The following is a 16,695-nucleotide window of genomic DNA, read 5'->3' on the forward strand; positions in this document are numbered from 1 at the left end:
ACTCCCCCGCAGAAAAGAAGGGGGGGAAAAAGAAAATGGCATCACTTACATATAAATGATACATAATGTTGAAGGAACGAAGAATGTAAGTAGAGTTGCCTTCGCTTGCAGGTACCTAAGCAGCGCTCACCGTTCACTCGTATGTTCCCTCACGCATGTGCGCACGATGGTAGGCGCCTTCCCGTTTGTAACCACGACAGTCGGGGGTGTATAAATTGTAAAATTAAAATTGTGCGCAGATGGCCGGCCTATGCCCTCGTGCGGGAAAAAAAAAAAAAAAAAAAAAAAAAAAAACTAAAAAAAATTAAAAAGAGTATATATAAAAGGAAGCGCAAAGGAGAATACCAAAAAAAAAAAGAAAAAGGAAATAAAGAAAGAACATGACGAAGAAAAAAAACTATACGATGATGAAGCGACTGGCACAGTAGTCCCCCAAAACGCATTTATTTTTGCGCGAGCGGGTATGTATATATATATACATAGGTATATTATACATACGGCTGGAAATGTGAGCGCGCTTAAGCGAAATTCACATGAGTAGTGAAGAGCAATATGCCCGCGCGAGCCTTCCTTGGATCTCCGCACGGACTTATGTAAAATAAACATGTGATGATTTGCTTGGCCCCCTGGAAGTTTCGCGCCCCGCCTGCCCGCTCTGCGCGCTTTTAAGTCGAAGCGAAGCCAAGGCGTCATTCCGCGAGTCGCCCAGCAGAGGCGCGACCAGAGGAGCGATCAGAGGAGCGATCAGAGGAGCGATCAGAGGAGCGATCAGAGGAGGTACTTAAACAACTGCGCCGCGGCGTGCATACATGCGTGGGTGCATACGTACATGTCACATCGCTGCGTTGTTACGTCGCTACGTCGTTACGCCGTTGCATCGTTACGCCGCTACACCGCTACACCGCTCCCCTGCTTGCCTCCCCCGCGAGGAAATAAAACGTCAGGCAGAAGCACCCAGCGGTGACCTGCCAATGGGCCTGCCTACACTGCGCACACGGCTGACCCCTACTTGTGAACACCCCTTGTGGGAACCGCTCGTGCGGGTAAAAACTGCATACGTGTGTGAAGACCTCTGTTGAGGAGTTCGTCTCCCTCGCCCCGTTCAAACACGAATTGTTATCCTTTTGCCGTGTCATCTGTAACGCCCATTTGGAGCCACCTTTGGGAGAAAGTCGACGTCGTTTCTGCACCCAGAGGATGGTTCGGATGTGAACGTGCGTGGCGGCAAATAAGGGGATGTGCAATCCGTGCGTTTCTTCTGCAACGCGTGGGGAGAGGCGAGGAAGGGGCACCCCCACCTGAGCATTCGCTTCTCTTCACATGTGATTACATATGCATAGCCTTTACCCGCATGCCTGCCGCATATCTCCCGCATATATCCTGCATACCTCTTGCATACCTGCCGCACCTCCTACACACCCCAACCCCTCATCCCTTCGCCCCGCTTGTATCGATGCACGTGCATATGTAGGTCCCTGCATGAAGGCAGCCCGTTTATTAACCCGTGTGAAGCGTTTATTTTCGTCCAACTTTGCGAGTTAATGCGTTTCGCGTTTGCCGAGAGGGAGGACAGCGTGCCAAGTGAAAGACATTTAGCGTTTGCCGTGAGAGAGGACACGCCCGTCCCCCCACCGCCCACAAGCACAAACAGAAACACCAACAGAAACGGAAACACACGCGCACCCCCCGAGTGAGGCATGCTAACCGCCCTACAGAATGAGTATAAAGAACAAAATTGACATGAGCCTTGATGAGCTCATAGAGAAGGAGAACATTAAGGCCACCCAGAAGGGGCCCAGCGAAAAGAAGACGGTCAACAAGTCGATCGAGAAGGGCTCAGGTAGGACAGAGAGGTGTGTAAGTGCGCAGATGTGTAGATCTATCGATGCGCAGATGTGTAGATCTATCGATGCGCAGATGTGTAGATCTATCGATGCGCAGATGTGCAGTTGTATCGATGCGCTTCTGCATGGGTGCGCCGCGTGCCCGTGGCGAGGTGAGGGAGGCCACCCGAGCGCCCTTCCCAGCACGTAACGTGCTCGAGAGGAACGGAGCGGCGCCAGCTGAGCGGTACCAGCACAGTCGCGTCAGCAGAGCTGCGCTAACACACTGCTTCTACACACTGCTGCTACACACTGCTGCTACACACTGCTGCTACATTCCGAATGCCCCCACGCTCAGGGCAAAAGTACCTGCACAGCATTATCATTTCAAACGTGAGCAGCAACAATTTGGAGCTCTACAAAAAGGAGTTCGGCAAGTTTGGGAAAATTTACAACATCTACCACGACGGGGAGAAGAAGATCACGTAAGTCGCGCGAGGGGTGCACCTTCCACTGTTTGGGCCCCCCCTGGGTGTATGCATGGTCTCCATTGGATCCATTCCTATAATGCGCAAATTGTGCACATTTACTTCCGTCGCCGCTACCCCCCCCCCCCCGCAGATACGTAAAGTATGACAACAAGAACTCCTGCGAAAATGCCATAAAGGCCATGAACGGCACCCCCCTGGACGGGGAGACCTTGACGATTGTGATGGGGAAGAAGATGCCGGACAAGAAGAACAACAAGGGGTCCAACCAAAACAGCCACGTTAACAACAACAGCCATAAGCACAACAAAATCATCCCCCCTTTCAAAATGCCCGTGTATAACCCCGGCGGCCCCTACCCCCACTACATGAATAACAGCCACGGCAACCACCACCCGCCCCCCTATGGCCACCTGCCCTACCAGAGCCCCTACCAGGGCAGCATGTTCGACAAGGGCGCGCCCCCCTTCGCCGCCGCCGGCAAGCACCTTTACGGTAAGCCAGTTAAGAAGCGGTGGAGCGATTAAGCGGTGGAGTGACGGAGCGGTGGAGTGACGGAGCGGTGGAGTGACGAAGCGGCGGAGTGACGGAGCGGTGGAGTGACGGAGCGGTGGAGTGACGGAGCGGCGGAGTGACGGAGCGGCGGAGTGACCGGTGCAGCCGTTTCCTTTCTTATTCCCCTTTCCGTGCCCCTCATTCGTTCACCTTTTGTACGCCCCCCCTCTGCAGATACCCAAAAGAACAACACCATCATAGTGACCAACGTCCCCACGTACCTAAACGCGGAAGACATCTTTTCGGCCTTTCAAGAGACGGGCAAAATCGTCGACGTGCAGATCCTCATGAACGAGAAGGTGAGTCCTACGTTTGGCGACGCACCTGGGGAGGCCCATTATATCGTTTAGAACCCCAAACACAAATTGCTGTTGCTCCCCTCCCACATTTACCGCCTCCCCCCCCTTGACAGAGAAAACTAACCGGGATCGTCAGCATCGAGTACGAAAAAAACGAGTCTGCCTCGGACGCAGTGCGCATGTACGACGGTGGGTTTCTAAACGACAACAGGATTAGGGTCTTCCTGGACTGCCGCTAGTAGGGTGCCTCTGTTATACACTCCCCCCTTCCGCTCTTCCCAGAAAGGGGAGAAGCAAATCTGTGGGGGTAACTCTGCGGAGAGCAAATAGGAGTGCTGCTCAGCGGTGGGAGTTATAGTCGCGGTGGGAGTTATAGTCGCGGTGGACGTGACAGTCGCGGTGAATGTGAGAGGCGCGGTGAATGTGAGAGGCGCGGTGGAAGACGCCACTAAAGCCCTTTGTGAACGCAAAGTTGTAATTTTTTTTTTTTTTTTTTTTTTTTTTTCCTCCCTGATTACACTTCATCGCTCCTTCGTGGAGAGAGAAAGAAGAAAAGTGTCCATTGTGTTAATCGTACCAAAGTGCCATCTTTTTTCTTTTTTTTTTTCCCCCTTTTTCGTTTTCGCGTTCTTTTAATTAACAACGTTATTGGTGTTGACTGTGCGAAAGTTGTGTCGCGTTACGTCGCGTTAAGTTATGCTATGTTATGCTATGTTATGCTACGCTGTGCTATGTTGTGTTTTTTTTTTTTTTAATTAATTAACCCTATGTGTAACGTTGGAGGCACACACAGGAGGAAGCCTCCTTTTTCTTGTAATCGCCCTGAGGAAGAACAGAAAAAGGTGTTTATTTATCTAGTTATGTGTGTGTGTGAATGCTTCAAGGTGAATCTTGAAGCGTTTTTTTTTTTTTTTTTTGGGGAAGCCGCAACAGGATAAGCGGCGTAAAGGTAAGTCATCCATCTTGAAAGGTACCTACCGTCTGCTTGATGTTCGCGGGACGATTTCTGTGCAATTGCAAATGAGGGATTTATGCAATTTTTAACCAAATGAGAAAAGAGAACTCATTCGGGCAGCTAACTTTTTCATCCCTTTGGGGGAGCGTACCCACGCTGTGTGAGGTTAGCATGTACGGCCTTCTGACGAGAAGCCACAACTGGGGGAAGGGGGAAGGAAGATGTCCCTTTGGGAGTGCCTCCGTCTGGCAGAAAATGTGGGCATCGCTCTTCACCCAACTGGTTCGCAATTGGTGCATCTTCCTGCGCAGCAGAGTTTGCCCTTCCGACACGCCGCGCTTCCATGAGCGGGATGAAATGGTTTGGTCGCCTCTGACTCGTTTTGGTGCTTTTCCTATTTTGTATGCAGAAAGTAGGCAGAAAAATTGCGAAAAAAATTTTCTCCTATAACGGCGCAGGTGTGAGGTCACTACGTGGATTTTTTTTTGTTTCTTTTTTTGTGTGCTTGGTGACCGTCATGGGTGAGGATCTGCGCAGTTGCGAGTGGTAACCCTAACTGGTGAGCGAAATGCCAACCGAAGTGCTAACAAGCCAAGCCGCTAACCGCTAATCAGCTAACTGCTCACCCCCTCACCGCTAACCGCAAAGCATGGAAACGCTGGAAGAAATCTGGCGACGGTATGAAGAGGCCAAGCGGGAGCTGCTGCACCGCGCGGGTAGGCACGAGAGCAACGGGGCGATGAAGGCCCCAAGGGGGGAGAAGCACTACGTGGAAAAGACCGTCCTTCGTAGTTTGCATCGGGTGATTAGCAGTTACTGCAGTTTGGTGATGGTGCACACGGGAGGCCGGCACCCACACGGAACGAAAAAAGGGAAGGGAGGACCAAAAAACGGCGAGAAACGGAGGAGCACAAAAAATACCTGTGAGAACCGATGGATTGAGGGGGCAGCCAATGATGAGCTCGCCAGAAGGGTGGCAGAAAAAAGGGCCATACAGCGTAGACACATTGAGAGAGTAAAACGGTTTGTTAAAACTGACAGGTCGATCGGGACCTTTGGCAAGTACGTAGAGAGGGTATTTCGCTTCAGGGGGCGTGGCACGTACGATGGGGGAAAAGAGCAGGTGGATGGGTTCGCAGCGGGGGAGCGGCACACCGAGGAGGCACACCACGTGGAAATTTCCCCCCCTGACGGGTACAAACGACTGCCAAAACGCAGAATACAAATAAGCCTAGAAAAGGACGTCCACTTCGGCCTCTTCCTCGGGGAAGTGGTTAACTTCCTGCAAGTGCTGCTGCATAGGAAGTCTCCTCATGAACATGTGCAGGCGAATTATGTAAAGGAAAACCCGCCACGTGTGAGCAGCTTAACCAGTGAGGGTAGAAAAAATTGGTGGAGCAGGATGCTAAGCGAGGGGGGGAGGGCAAATCTACTAGGAGCTCAAACTCCAGATGTGAAGAAGCTACCTGCACAGAAGGGACGAGTTACCCCTTTTGCAGAGAACCCACATGGTGGAGGCAATTCGCGGAGGGAAACTTCCCAAAAAGGTGAAGAAAAACATGAGGGCAACTCAAATGGGGAAGAAAGAAGAAAGCGAAACAGAAATGACCCTTTTGGAGATCCCCCCGGGGGAGTGAATACCCCACTTCCCCTAATGGACATGAGCATGAGCATGCAGTTGTGGAGTTCTCTCCTCGATGGAAACCACCACCCGCATAACTGTCTCATACGAGGGGTAGATCCCAATTTGCTCTACGTCATCGATAGCGATAGGGACTTGCTGAGGGTCCTTTTTTTCTTTAAAACGGTGCACTTGTTTGTAGCCTATGTGTATGTTACCATCTGTCGCAGTGAAACGCTGCTTTCTTGCCTGTCTGTTTTTTGGGCCCTAAATCGCAGCTTCCATGGGACGTTCAAACTGTCGTCCACAGGGGCAACGGAATGGAAAAACGCCTACGCGTTCTTCTGTGCGTTCGCCAGCATGCTGAGGAGGGACATCCTGCCCCCCGCTAGGGGGGGTAGCCAGGTTAGCGGTGGGAGCGATGTTATCCGCGGAAGCGATGTTACCGGAGTGACCCAGCAGGAGGAAGCTATACCCGAGGGGGATACCCCCAAAGGGATGCATAACCACTGGGGAGGGAACTCACACCTTGTGCACTGCTTCGGGGGCCTCTGCTTCACAGCTGGCGGGGAAGCTTCCCCTGGGAGCCACCCACGGAGGGGTGCCCCCCCGGAAGGGCCAAACAGCCAGGCACACGGAAAAGGGAAAAGCAAGAAAGAACAAATAGGAGCTCCACCAGACGGCCAGTACTGCTACTACGCAACGGTGAAAAATGACGACGACATTGACTCCGTGAATTTAGCCATGCATGTAACCAACACGAGCAAGGATAACATACGTTTTTACAAAAGGTATATTCAAGAGCACATCCAGAGGGGGTTCCTACGTGTGTATAAGCTGAGCGAGACGAAGAAGAGGACCTATTCAAGTGAAAAGAACAAGGAGGGAGGAATTAGCCGCGCGTCAATGTTTAAAAATTATGGCCAATTGTTTAGAAATTTTTTGCAAGAAATTGTATCATAACGGTGAGAGGAGTGTGATAATGAGTGGGGGGGAGCAGGCTATCCAGTTGGGCGCCCACCGCGTAGCTTCCCCCCGTTACGGAAATGTATGCGTAGCTCTGCCCGTGTGCGAAGCGCGCATGGGGTTAAGCAAAAATGGGGAAAAAAAAAAAAAAATAAATAATAATAATAATAATAATCAGCGAGGGCATACGCCGTGTGAGGCATACGCAGGGGTGTAAGTGCACTTACTGACCAGTGACTCTCTGGAGCGTTTTTTTCGTTTCGCGCTTATCGGTCCGTGCCGCCCTTTGGGGGCCAAAGTGGACGGCGCGCCAAGTTGCCTCTCCGGAGCGGGGCAGGCCGTCGCCCGTTGCCGATAGTCTGTTCGCGGTATTTTTCAGCCAATTTTTTAGCCACTTTTTAGCCTTTTTTGCCACTTCTTAGCCTTTTTTGCCACTTCTTAGCCTTTTTTGCCACTTCTTAGCCTTTTTTGCCACTTCTTAGCCTTTTTTGCCACTTCTTAGCCTTTTTTGCCACTTCTTAGCCTTTTTTGCCACTTCTTAGCCTTTTTTGCCACTTCTTAGCCTTTTTTGCCACTTCTTAGCCTTTTTTGCCACTTCTTAGCCTTTTTTGCCACTTCTTAGCCTTTTTTGCCACTTCTTAGCCTTTTTTGCCACTTCTTAGCCTTTTTTGCCTTCTTTGCCTTTCCCGCTTCCCTCCCGGGGTGTCACTGAACAAGCGCCTCTTCGCCCAAGTGTAGTGCACCTTTTTTTTTTTTCAAAAATTGCATTTTCTCGGGTTGCGGGGAGTTGCCAAATGGTACACACCAGCTCGCACATTTTTTTTCCTTTTTTTCTTTTTTTTTTCTTTTTTTTTTCTTTTTTTTATTTTTCCCCCCCTTTTGGCGCATCCGACCACCCCCTCGTTATTACAGTTCTCCCGGCAGTGCAATCGTCACTGTCCACATGTGCGCTTAGGTATGCACTGCGAGTGTATGCACCTACGCGTGTGTGGGCGTAGCGCAATTTTGAAGCATACCAAGTGTGTACGGGTGTGAAAAAAAAAAAATAAAATGAGCAAAAGGAGCAAACGAGCAAACGAACAGAGCGAACAGAATGAACGAATGAACGGATGAGCGAGCGATCTGAATGATCAAGTGAGCGAACGGAGAACTCACCAACTGGCGATCTGACGGACATTTCACGAAATAAAAACGCACATGACGCGCGCAAAATAAGTAAGCGATCGTGTTGCGCTTCACTTCGCCCCTTTTTTTGTATCTCAATTTTTTTTTTTTTTTTTTTTTTTTCTCCTTTTAACGTTTGGGCCAACCGTAACTTCCCCGTTTCGCCAACCCATCGAAACGGAAGGCGCACGTCCGACTTGTGCGTGCCCCTCGCGCGACTTTGAAATATTGGCGTTCGGCGCGTGCACAGTGAAGTGGCTGCTGTGCGGTAGTTGTGCGGCTGCTACTCGGTTGCTACTCAGTCGCTGCTCAGCCGCTGCTCAGTTGCGCCTATTAGAAGAATTCTAATATGACCCCCTAGCTAGCCACTGCGCGCAAATTTGCCTGTGCAGGCGCGAGCGGTTGCCCGCGTGTCAGTATTTCTTTCACTCCCGCGCGGCTGCTCCGGCGCCTGTCTACCCCCTACCCTGCTGCCTCATAGTGGCTGCCTCGTATTGGGCTGCTTCTTAGTGACTCCTCCCTGACTTCTCACACCTGTCTGTTCCCCCTAACTGCTTCCTCCTCTTCGTGCGCTGCTCCCCCCCAATGAGGCTGCCCCTGCTGCTGAGCCCGCTCGCCCTGCTGTGCTGCACGCGCGGCGGGGGGGCGCTGGAGCTGAGCCACAGCTTGTCCGTGAAGAACGCGCCGGACGCGAGCGCGCTGAACATCGAGGTGGAGAAGGACAAAAAGAAGATCTGCAAAAACGCATTCCAATACATAAACGTAGCTGAGCTGTTGTCCCCAAGGGAGGAAGAAACCTACGTGCAGAAATGTGAAGAGGTCCTAGACACAATAAAGAATGACAGTCCAGATGAATCGGCAGAAGCAGAGATAAACGAATTTATACTGAGCTTACTGCACGCTCGTTCTAAGTATACCATAATAAATGACTCAGATGAGGAGGTACTGAGCAAGCTCCTGAGGAGTATCAACGGATCGATAAGTGAAGAGGCAGCGTTGAAGAGAGCCAAACAGCTAATCACATTCAATCGGTTTATAAAAGACAAAGCGAAGGTAAAAAATGTGCAAGAGATGCTAGTAATAAGTAGCAAAGCAGATGACTTCATGAATGAGCCGAAGCAAAAAATGCTCCAAAAAATTATAGATTCGTTTGAACTGTATAATGATTACCTAGTCATTTTAGGGTCAAATATTAACATCGCCAAGAGGTACTCCTCAGAAACGTTTCTTTCTATTAAAAATGAAAAGTTCTGCTCAGACCACATCCACTTATGCCAGAAGTTCTACGAGCAGTCTATCATTTACTACAGATTGAAGGTTATTTTTGATAACCTGGTGACTTATGTAGATCAAAATTCCAAGCATTTTAAAAAGGAAAAGTTGCTGGAGCTTCTAAATATGGATTATAGGGTCAATCGAGAGTCGAAGGTGCATGAAAATTACGTGCTGGAGGATGAGACGGTCATCCCCACGATGCGCATTACAGACATTTACGATCAAGATAGGCTAATTGTTGAGGTCGTTCAGGATGGAAATAGCAAGCTGATGCACGGCAGGGATATTGAGAAGAGGGAAATCAGCGAGAGGTACATCGTCACCGTGAAGAACCTGCGCAAGGACCTCAACGACGAGGGGCTCTACGCCGACTTGATGAAGACCGTCAAGAACTACGTGCTCTCCATCACGCAGATCGACAACGACATTTCCAACCTCGTGCGCGAGCTCGACCACGAGGATGTGGAGAAGTGTAAGGGGAGCGAGCGGCGGGAGAGGCGAGCGAAGCGAGAGAGAGGCGAGCGGCGCGAGCTGCATTATGAGCGTCTTTATGAGCGTCTTTATGAGCGTCTTTATGAGCGTCTTTATGAGCGGCATTTGAGCGGCATTTGAGCGGCTTTATGAGTGACTTCACCCCATCTTCGCCGCTACCACGCCGCTATCACACCGCTACCACCACACCGCCCCTACCACGCAGTCCTCATCGACCTGAACTTCTTCCTCTACTACGGCTTCCTCAAAATCGAAGAGGACAAGAACATGATCACCTTCAACGACGTGGCCCCCACCTTCACCAACCTGTACCGAGCCAACCACATCCTCTTCCTCTACCTGCTCAAGACCAGCTTCGAGGAAAACAAAAACTCCGAGTACCTCGCCTTCAAATTTTACAAAAACATGGGGTATAAGAAGATCCCCAACGACAAGGCCTACAGCTTCTTCAGTGGAACGGGGGCCCTCACCAACCTGCCCAAGGTGTCCCCCGACGTCATGAACGAGCACTTCCTGAGCATCTTCCCCAGCATTCCAGACAGTTATGAAGTGCACTACTCGGAGAGGCCCAAGTTCCAGTTCTTCTTCACCATGGCGTTTAAGGACTGCAACATTAACCAGGGTGAGCTCGCGCGGGGTGCTCCGTGAGGTGGCGCACCTGTGGAGGGGGGCCCCCTCCAGGAAGTACCGCTCGCGCTGTTACTCGACGGGTTGCCACCATATAGATTTACCGCTTAACCGATTCACCCCAACTGCGCAGGCTATTCGGCCCTTTCGAAGGAACTCTGGAGTGAGCTGCTCTACGCCTTTGACCACTTCGGATGTAAGAGGGGAGATCGGCAGTCGAGGGGGGTCGCGGATAGGTCGCGGATAGGTCGCGGATAGGTCCCGGATACGTTGCTCAACCCCGCACAGCCCCCGTCAACCCATCCTTCTCGACTTCTCGACTTCCTACCTTCCTACCTCCCTACCTCCCCCCCCGCAGGGTTCTACGTCCACCCGCAGAACATCATCTCGAGTCTTTCCAAGACGAGCTTCGTCAGGCAGATGCTGAGTAAGTAGTGCCCCGCACACATGCAGAAGTGCGCCCATCATTACCACTGCTACGCTGGTGGCAACTCCCTATATCCTATGGCCCTCCCCATCCTGCACTTCCTCCCTGCAGTAAGCAGAAACTTCATCCTGAGGAACACCGAAGCGCTGACCCTGCTGGACACCCAAGTGGCCAAGCTCATGGACGTAATACACCTCTCCATGGAGATAGACAAATCCAAGTACTCCCTAGGCTTCACCATCCCCAGCAAGTTCTTTCACTACGAAAATGATTATAACGATTTGAAGGAAGATGAAAACAAGAGGGTTATGTTTACCTACGACTACATAGATTCCATTGCAAATAATTACTACTTCTTCACTGAGGTTAAATACCAGGTCTTTAAGAATGAATATGAAAATCGATTCTACACGACGTTCCCTAATGTGTATAGTCTTGCGTATCAGCTGTTCAACGAGCTAGCCATCAACATGAATGTGGTTACCAATGCACCTCTAAAGAAAAAGCTCAAGGACAAGTCCAAGTACGCCTGGTTTACTTTGCTTAACATCATTGGCAAGAACCACGACGTTTACTCTAAGGGCCCCCGACTGGTTTTCGCGGCGTACATGCTGGCGTTAGGTAGGTGAAGCGGTAAACGATCGGTTAAGGAGATTAATCCTAACCGAATAACCTAACGATTAAGCTAAATCCTAAACCTTAACCATGATCCCTAAAACCTGAACCCTAACCCTAACCGATTAAACTTAACCCTAACCGATTAAACTTAACCCTAACCGCTTAACCCTAACCCTAACCGCTTAACCCTAACCCTAACCGCTTAACCCTAACCCTAACCGCTTAACCCTAACCCTAACCGCTTAACCCTAAACCCTAAACCTGAACCCTAAACCTGAACCCTAAACCTGAACCCTAAACCATGAACCCTAAACCATGAACCCTAACCCTAACCCTAACCCTAACCCTAACCGATTAACCCTAACCCTAACCGCTTAACCCTAACCCTAACCAATTAACCCTAACCCTAACCGCTTAACCCTGACCGATTAACCCTAACCCTAATCGATTAACCCTAACCATAACCAATTAACCCTAACCCTAACCGCTTAACCGCTTACCCCCTTAGTGTACTTCATCGAGTCGCACATCGACATTTCGCGATACCAGCCGAAGGAGTACTTCTTCATGAAGCAGTCGCTGCCCCTGATCGACAACGTGCACAAGGACGGCTTCACGATGCTGAAGAAGAGGTGCGACCTGCTCATCAACTTCATGAAGATAAACAAGACGCCCCTCAAGTACCAGCAGACGGACATGGAGGAGTACATCAAGCTGATGAATTTGACCGCGATCGTTTTATGGGGCAAGGAGAGCAAGAAATCCGTCTTCTACGACGACGACGTTAGTTTGTATAAGAAGCTGATGATTGCCTGTGTGTTCAACGGGGGTAAGCGCGCGGATAGCGGCAGATGGCTAGCAAGCGGCACGAATGTGCTTCTCCGCGTGGCACTTCTCCGCCTCTCCACCTTTACACCACTTCACCTCTCCACTGCCGCTCCACCCAGGCAAAACCGTGCAAGAGAAAGCCATCGAAAGCATCAACAAATCGTGCGACGTGAAGTTCTACGGACTGAACCCGAACAAGCTGGACGAATTCATAGACATCAACATGAGCATTAACAAGTGGAACCCCATGATCCTGGAGAAGCAGGCGCAGTCCTTTGTCCTCAGCTGCAAAACGCAAAAGCTTATGTACGACAATATCAACGTGGAAAAAATTAAACTGGAGACTTTCTACAAGTTGGCAGATGCACCCGAGATGATTAAGACTTACCACTGCTTCAAACTGGGACGACAGGCTGCATCTTTGCTAGAATCAATCATTTTAAAAAAAAAATTCGTGAGATTTAGAGTCAGCGATGCCATGGATGTGTATGACTTCTTCTACATAAACAAAGTCCTCTCCAGCAATGTCCGTAGCGACTTTGAGGAGTTCCTGAAGGATAAGCAGGCCTATGAGAAGGCGCAGAACGAAATAATAATCACCAACAGCCCGCTGGGCGCCGAGAAGACCAAGAAGCTCATCGACGAGCACCAGTGCTACTGGTTCAGCAGCTACGACAACTTCAAGGTGTTGTGGATGCACGTCTCCAGTAAGGGGAGCGCGGCGACGAGAGCGCAGAGAAGCAGCGCACGTAGCGAGGCAGCGCACGTAGTGTATGCACGTGCCATGCCTAACTACAACTGCCTTACTCCTACTGCCTTACTCCTACTGCCTAACCCCAACTGCCTTACTACAACGGCGCAACTTCATGCCACCCCCTCTTCCCCTAGGCAACATGGGAACCGGAACGTACCTGAAGAACTTCTTCTCAGAAATATGGAGCAACCTCCACTTCATCTTCAAGAAGAAGGCCACGGTGAAGGACGTGGAGTTCTTCTCAGGTGCGTTGGGTGTGCACGTGTGGAGGGAGAGAAAAAGGAAAAGAAGGGAAAAAAAGGAAAAAAAAAGGAAAAAAAAGAGAAAAAAAAGAGAAAAAAAAGAGAAAAAAAAAAAGGAAAAAAAAAGGAAAAAAAAGAGAAAAAAAAGAGAAAAAAAAAAAGGAAAAAAAAAGGAAAAAAAAAAGGAAAAAAAAACGATGTGTCCTCACTTCTGTTTCTCCACCCTCCTCACTTCTATTTCCTCCTCACTTCTATTTCCTCCTCACTTCTGTTTCCTCCTCACTTCTGTTTCCTCCTCACTTCTATTTCCTCCTCACTCCTATTTCCTCCTCACTTCTGTTTCCTCCTCACGTCTGTTTCTCCACCCACAGGAGACCTGTCCCAGCAGACGCTGATCGACTACTACTCGCCGCTAGTCCACTCCGAATCGCACTGCCAAGAGAAAATGCAGTCCCTGTTCGTCTCCCTAAGAGACAACGACGAGCAGAACCGCGTGGACATACCGGACAAAATAAAGACGGCCTACTTCCAGTGCAAACTAGATTACTACAAAAACAACCACACAGATAAGACGCACCTAATTCAGCCAAGGGATTTCCTAGACAATAGAGTCTACGTCCTGAAGCAGCCATACTACCTCATTAGTAATATTGATAATACGCATGAAAAGAAATTGCTTAGACTGTTTGTTACGGAGAGTACATTAGATTACCTCCTCCTAGATAACATAAATATCCCCGAGTGCTTCGGACGCTGTACCATCAGCCACTTCAATAAGGTCGTCCTTCAGAAAGGAAAAACCAACAAGCATAACAAAGTTATACAGAACGCTTTAATCCCAGAAAAGACCGCTTCTCAAAAGAGGAAGGAAATGACTATATACGTTAACAGCATGTATGTGCATAACTTAAAAAGCGATTATGTTACAAAGGAGGCAATTACACGACAGGACATTGAAGAGGGTAAGGTGAGGGTCTGCCTAGGAGTGGGTACCTACTTTAAGGAGAACTTCCTCACGGAGCAGCACTTCAATTTGTCTTACAAGCCCGTCGTTGACTTTACCGGTGAACACAACTTTAAGGTCTTCCTGAAGAAGAACGAGTCCCAGCTCCCCAAGAACGAGGACGACATCTGCTTCGTCAACTACGACTTGGCCATCACCAACATAGGTGAGTCTGCGGTGGAGAGGGAGGGAGAAGCAAAGCGAGGGAGGCCACTCTGCAGCGCCCCCTGCGTTCACCACACATCGCTTGGCGCGGACCAGTGCTCCAATGCCGCTCTCCCCCCTGCTCTCTATTCACCATTTCGCCCCCCCTTGGTCGCTATTCACCACTTCACTCCTACGCCTCACTTCCCCCCCCCCCGCAGAAATCACCGACCCGTACCGCGAAATCAGCGAAGACTTGATAAAAAATCTGTACATCTTAAAAAATAAGTGAGCGGCGCCCGGGCGCTCAGCAGTGTGTGCTTGGCGCAAGCCGAGGTGGGCGGCTCCCCAGTGCAGGTGCAGCAAAAGGGAGGCCAACCCGCAGGAAAAACGAAAAGCACCAATGGGGAGATAAAGGGAGAGGCGAGTCCGCAGGGGCTCCGGTGGCCCTCCCACCCTTTCTCCTCTCGCCAAGTGGAGACGAACCTTCAAACGTCCCTCATCCGGTTTAATGTGTCAATTTTTCGATTCAGAATGTCGATTTTGCTGTCCTAAAAAAAAAAAAAAAAAAAATGATAAAATATTTTTAATTAACGTGTGAACACGTGGAGAGGAGGCCAATTGGCCTGATAGAAAATTTGCCTGCAGTAGGCCAATTGGCCTGATGGAAAAATTGCCAGCAGTAGACCAATTGGACGCGTGCCAACACTGCACAGCTGCGCAACCGCGCAAGTGAGAAAGCCACCCCCTTTTTTCAGCTCCTCCCCTGCCTCGTGCGCATTTGACATTAGCAACTGTGCGAGTCAATTTTTTTAACTGCTTTTTAATGTGTGTCCTCGCGCGTTAGTGTACACAGCATGGGGAGTGGACTAAGGGGAGGAGTGCCACCTTTCTCCAATGCATTTTTCTTTTTTTTTTCCCTTTCCCCCGACCCCCGTGCGCACGCGTGCATGCAGTTTTTTGCAGCTTTGTGCATTTTTATGCATTTTTATGCATTTTTTTTTTTTCTCGCTGCGCTTTGAAATTTGGGCTTTAAGATTTAGACTTTAAGATTTAGGCTTTAACTCTCAGACTTTAACGTTTAGACTTTAACGTTTGCGGTTTAACGCTTTGACTTAAATTTTTACGAGCTAAGCTTTGCGCCGCACGCCTTAGGCCTCCGACCGGGGCTCGGCGGCGCTGCAAATCGTGGCGCGCATCACCCTTCCTGCCCACCTTTATCTTTAGAAGCTTCTCCAAGTTGAAGATTTTGTCGCGCAGGATCTCCACAATTTCGTCGTTGAGGAACTCGGCGCTCTGCATTGGGGGGAAAAGCGAGTGGACACGAGGTAAAACGGTGCGAACGAAGTAGACAGGGTAAACTGCATAGATGGCCACATCGCCTGGGGGGTGGGGAAGCTTCAGTTGGGCCTCTCACCCCCCTGGGAAGGACCTGCGCTGATTGGCTGTCTCCTTCCCCCTCGGCGAGACGGGGCTCTTCCTCATTATACGGCCTGGCCTGGTCCTCGCCCAACGTGCCCGAAGAATCCACCTCCATTTCAGAGCTCTGGAATTTATGCAGCTGATTTTTAAACGTGTTTAGCACCTTCTCCACGCCCATATATTTACAATTAACAATTTCTTCAACATGTCTTTTGTCAATCTGAAACCCCAGCCTCCTAAAAACCCTCTGGTTGAGTGTATTCCAATTGTACCTTTTTTGGCTAATTGAATTTGCCTTACTATAATTATGCAGCTCCACTAGCTTGGGAAGACATATGCTCACCAACTCTGCCATTAGAACTCCATCTGAAAATTCTCTGTGGATGTTTTTTATTTTTCTAGACAAGTTGAAACTGCTGATCCAGTCGTACAGGTCATTTAGTTCCTCCTCCTTCACCCTGGCCACCACTTTTGCGCCTTCCCCTTTGCTCATTTTGTGAAAAACACAGACAGAAAAGGAGAAAAAAAAAAAAGAAAAGAATTTACCTTAAAGTAGCGGACATACCTTGGCAATCTGCAAAAGGTGGGCACTTTGGCATTGTACAGTTAACGATTCGGGGAGAGGGGCAGGGGGGGACTCCAAAAGGGGAACTACAAAAGTGTGCGTACTCTCCGTGTGCCCCCCTTCAAGCGGCCACTTCTTCTGTTATTGGGGTGACAGCCACGGAGAGCGTCGCGCTTATCTTATCTGAACCTATCTATTCTTCTTCTTTTTTTTTTTCTTTTTTTTTCCAAATGGGGAGGGAGACTGAATATGCCCCGAAGGCACTGCGCACTTCAGTTTGAGCAGACAATTCGGGCTGCCTCACTGGGAAAGACACTACACAAGTCGACACGCCCTCACTGCCCCATCGTTCGCCCATAGTTTAACTAGACGGGGGGGAAACGTGCACGTACGTTTAAGTTGCCCTACACGGGGAGAATAGCCCCTC

The 16,695-nt window shown here is 49.8% G+C and overlaps 4 protein-coding genes across 4 annotated transcripts; 3 read left to right on the forward strand and 1 right to left on the reverse strand.

Moving 5' to 3' along the window:
* Positions 1-2,493: 2,493 nt before the first annotated feature.
* On the forward strand, positions 2,494-3,404 carry PVX_099915 (RNA binding function, putative; the record flags this gene model as incomplete). Its single annotated transcript, XM_001614781.1, has 3 exons — positions 2,494-2,806; positions 3,041-3,165; positions 3,279-3,404. The coding sequence occupies 3 exons, from the start codon at positions 2,494-2,496 to the stop codon at positions 3,402-3,404; spliced, it is 564 nt and encodes a 187-aa protein (XP_001614831.1).
* Positions 3,405-4,769: 1,365 nt separating this feature from the next.
* On the forward strand, positions 4,770-6,704 carry PVX_099920 (hypothetical protein, conserved; the record flags this gene model as incomplete). Its single annotated transcript, XM_001614782.1, has 1 exon — positions 4,770-6,704. The coding sequence occupies one exon, from the start codon at positions 4,770-4,772 to the stop codon at positions 6,702-6,704; it is 1,935 nt and encodes a 644-aa protein (XP_001614832.1).
* Positions 6,705-8,456: 1,752 nt separating this feature from the next.
* On the forward strand, positions 8,457-14,573 carry PVX_099930 (high molecular weight rhoptry protein-2, putative; the record flags this gene model as incomplete). Its single annotated transcript, XM_001614783.1, has 10 exons — positions 8,457-9,618; positions 9,844-10,260; positions 10,399-10,461; positions 10,624-10,692; positions 10,804-11,313; positions 11,819-12,139; positions 12,258-12,845; positions 13,027-13,137; positions 13,506-14,303; positions 14,503-14,573. The coding sequence occupies 10 exons, from the start codon at positions 8,457-8,459 to the stop codon at positions 14,571-14,573; spliced, it is 4,110 nt and encodes a 1,369-aa protein (XP_001614833.1).
* On the reverse strand, positions 14,543-16,196 carry PVX_099935 (hypothetical protein, conserved; the record flags this gene model as incomplete). Its single annotated transcript, XM_001614784.1, has 3 exons — positions 14,543-14,832; positions 15,497-15,577; positions 15,714-16,196. The coding sequence occupies 3 exons, from the start codon at positions 16,194-16,196 to the stop codon at positions 14,770-14,772; spliced, it is 627 nt and encodes a 208-aa protein (XP_001614834.1). The 3' UTR covers positions 14,543-14,769.
* Positions 16,197-16,695: the final 499 nt, after the last annotated feature.

This window comes from Plasmodium vivax, chromosome 7 (genome assembly GCF_000002415.2).
Source record: "Plasmodium vivax chromosome 7, whole genome shotgun sequence".
In the NCBI taxonomy this organism is placed as follows: domain Eukaryota; phylum Apicomplexa; class Aconoidasida; order Haemosporida; family Plasmodiidae; genus Plasmodium; species Plasmodium vivax.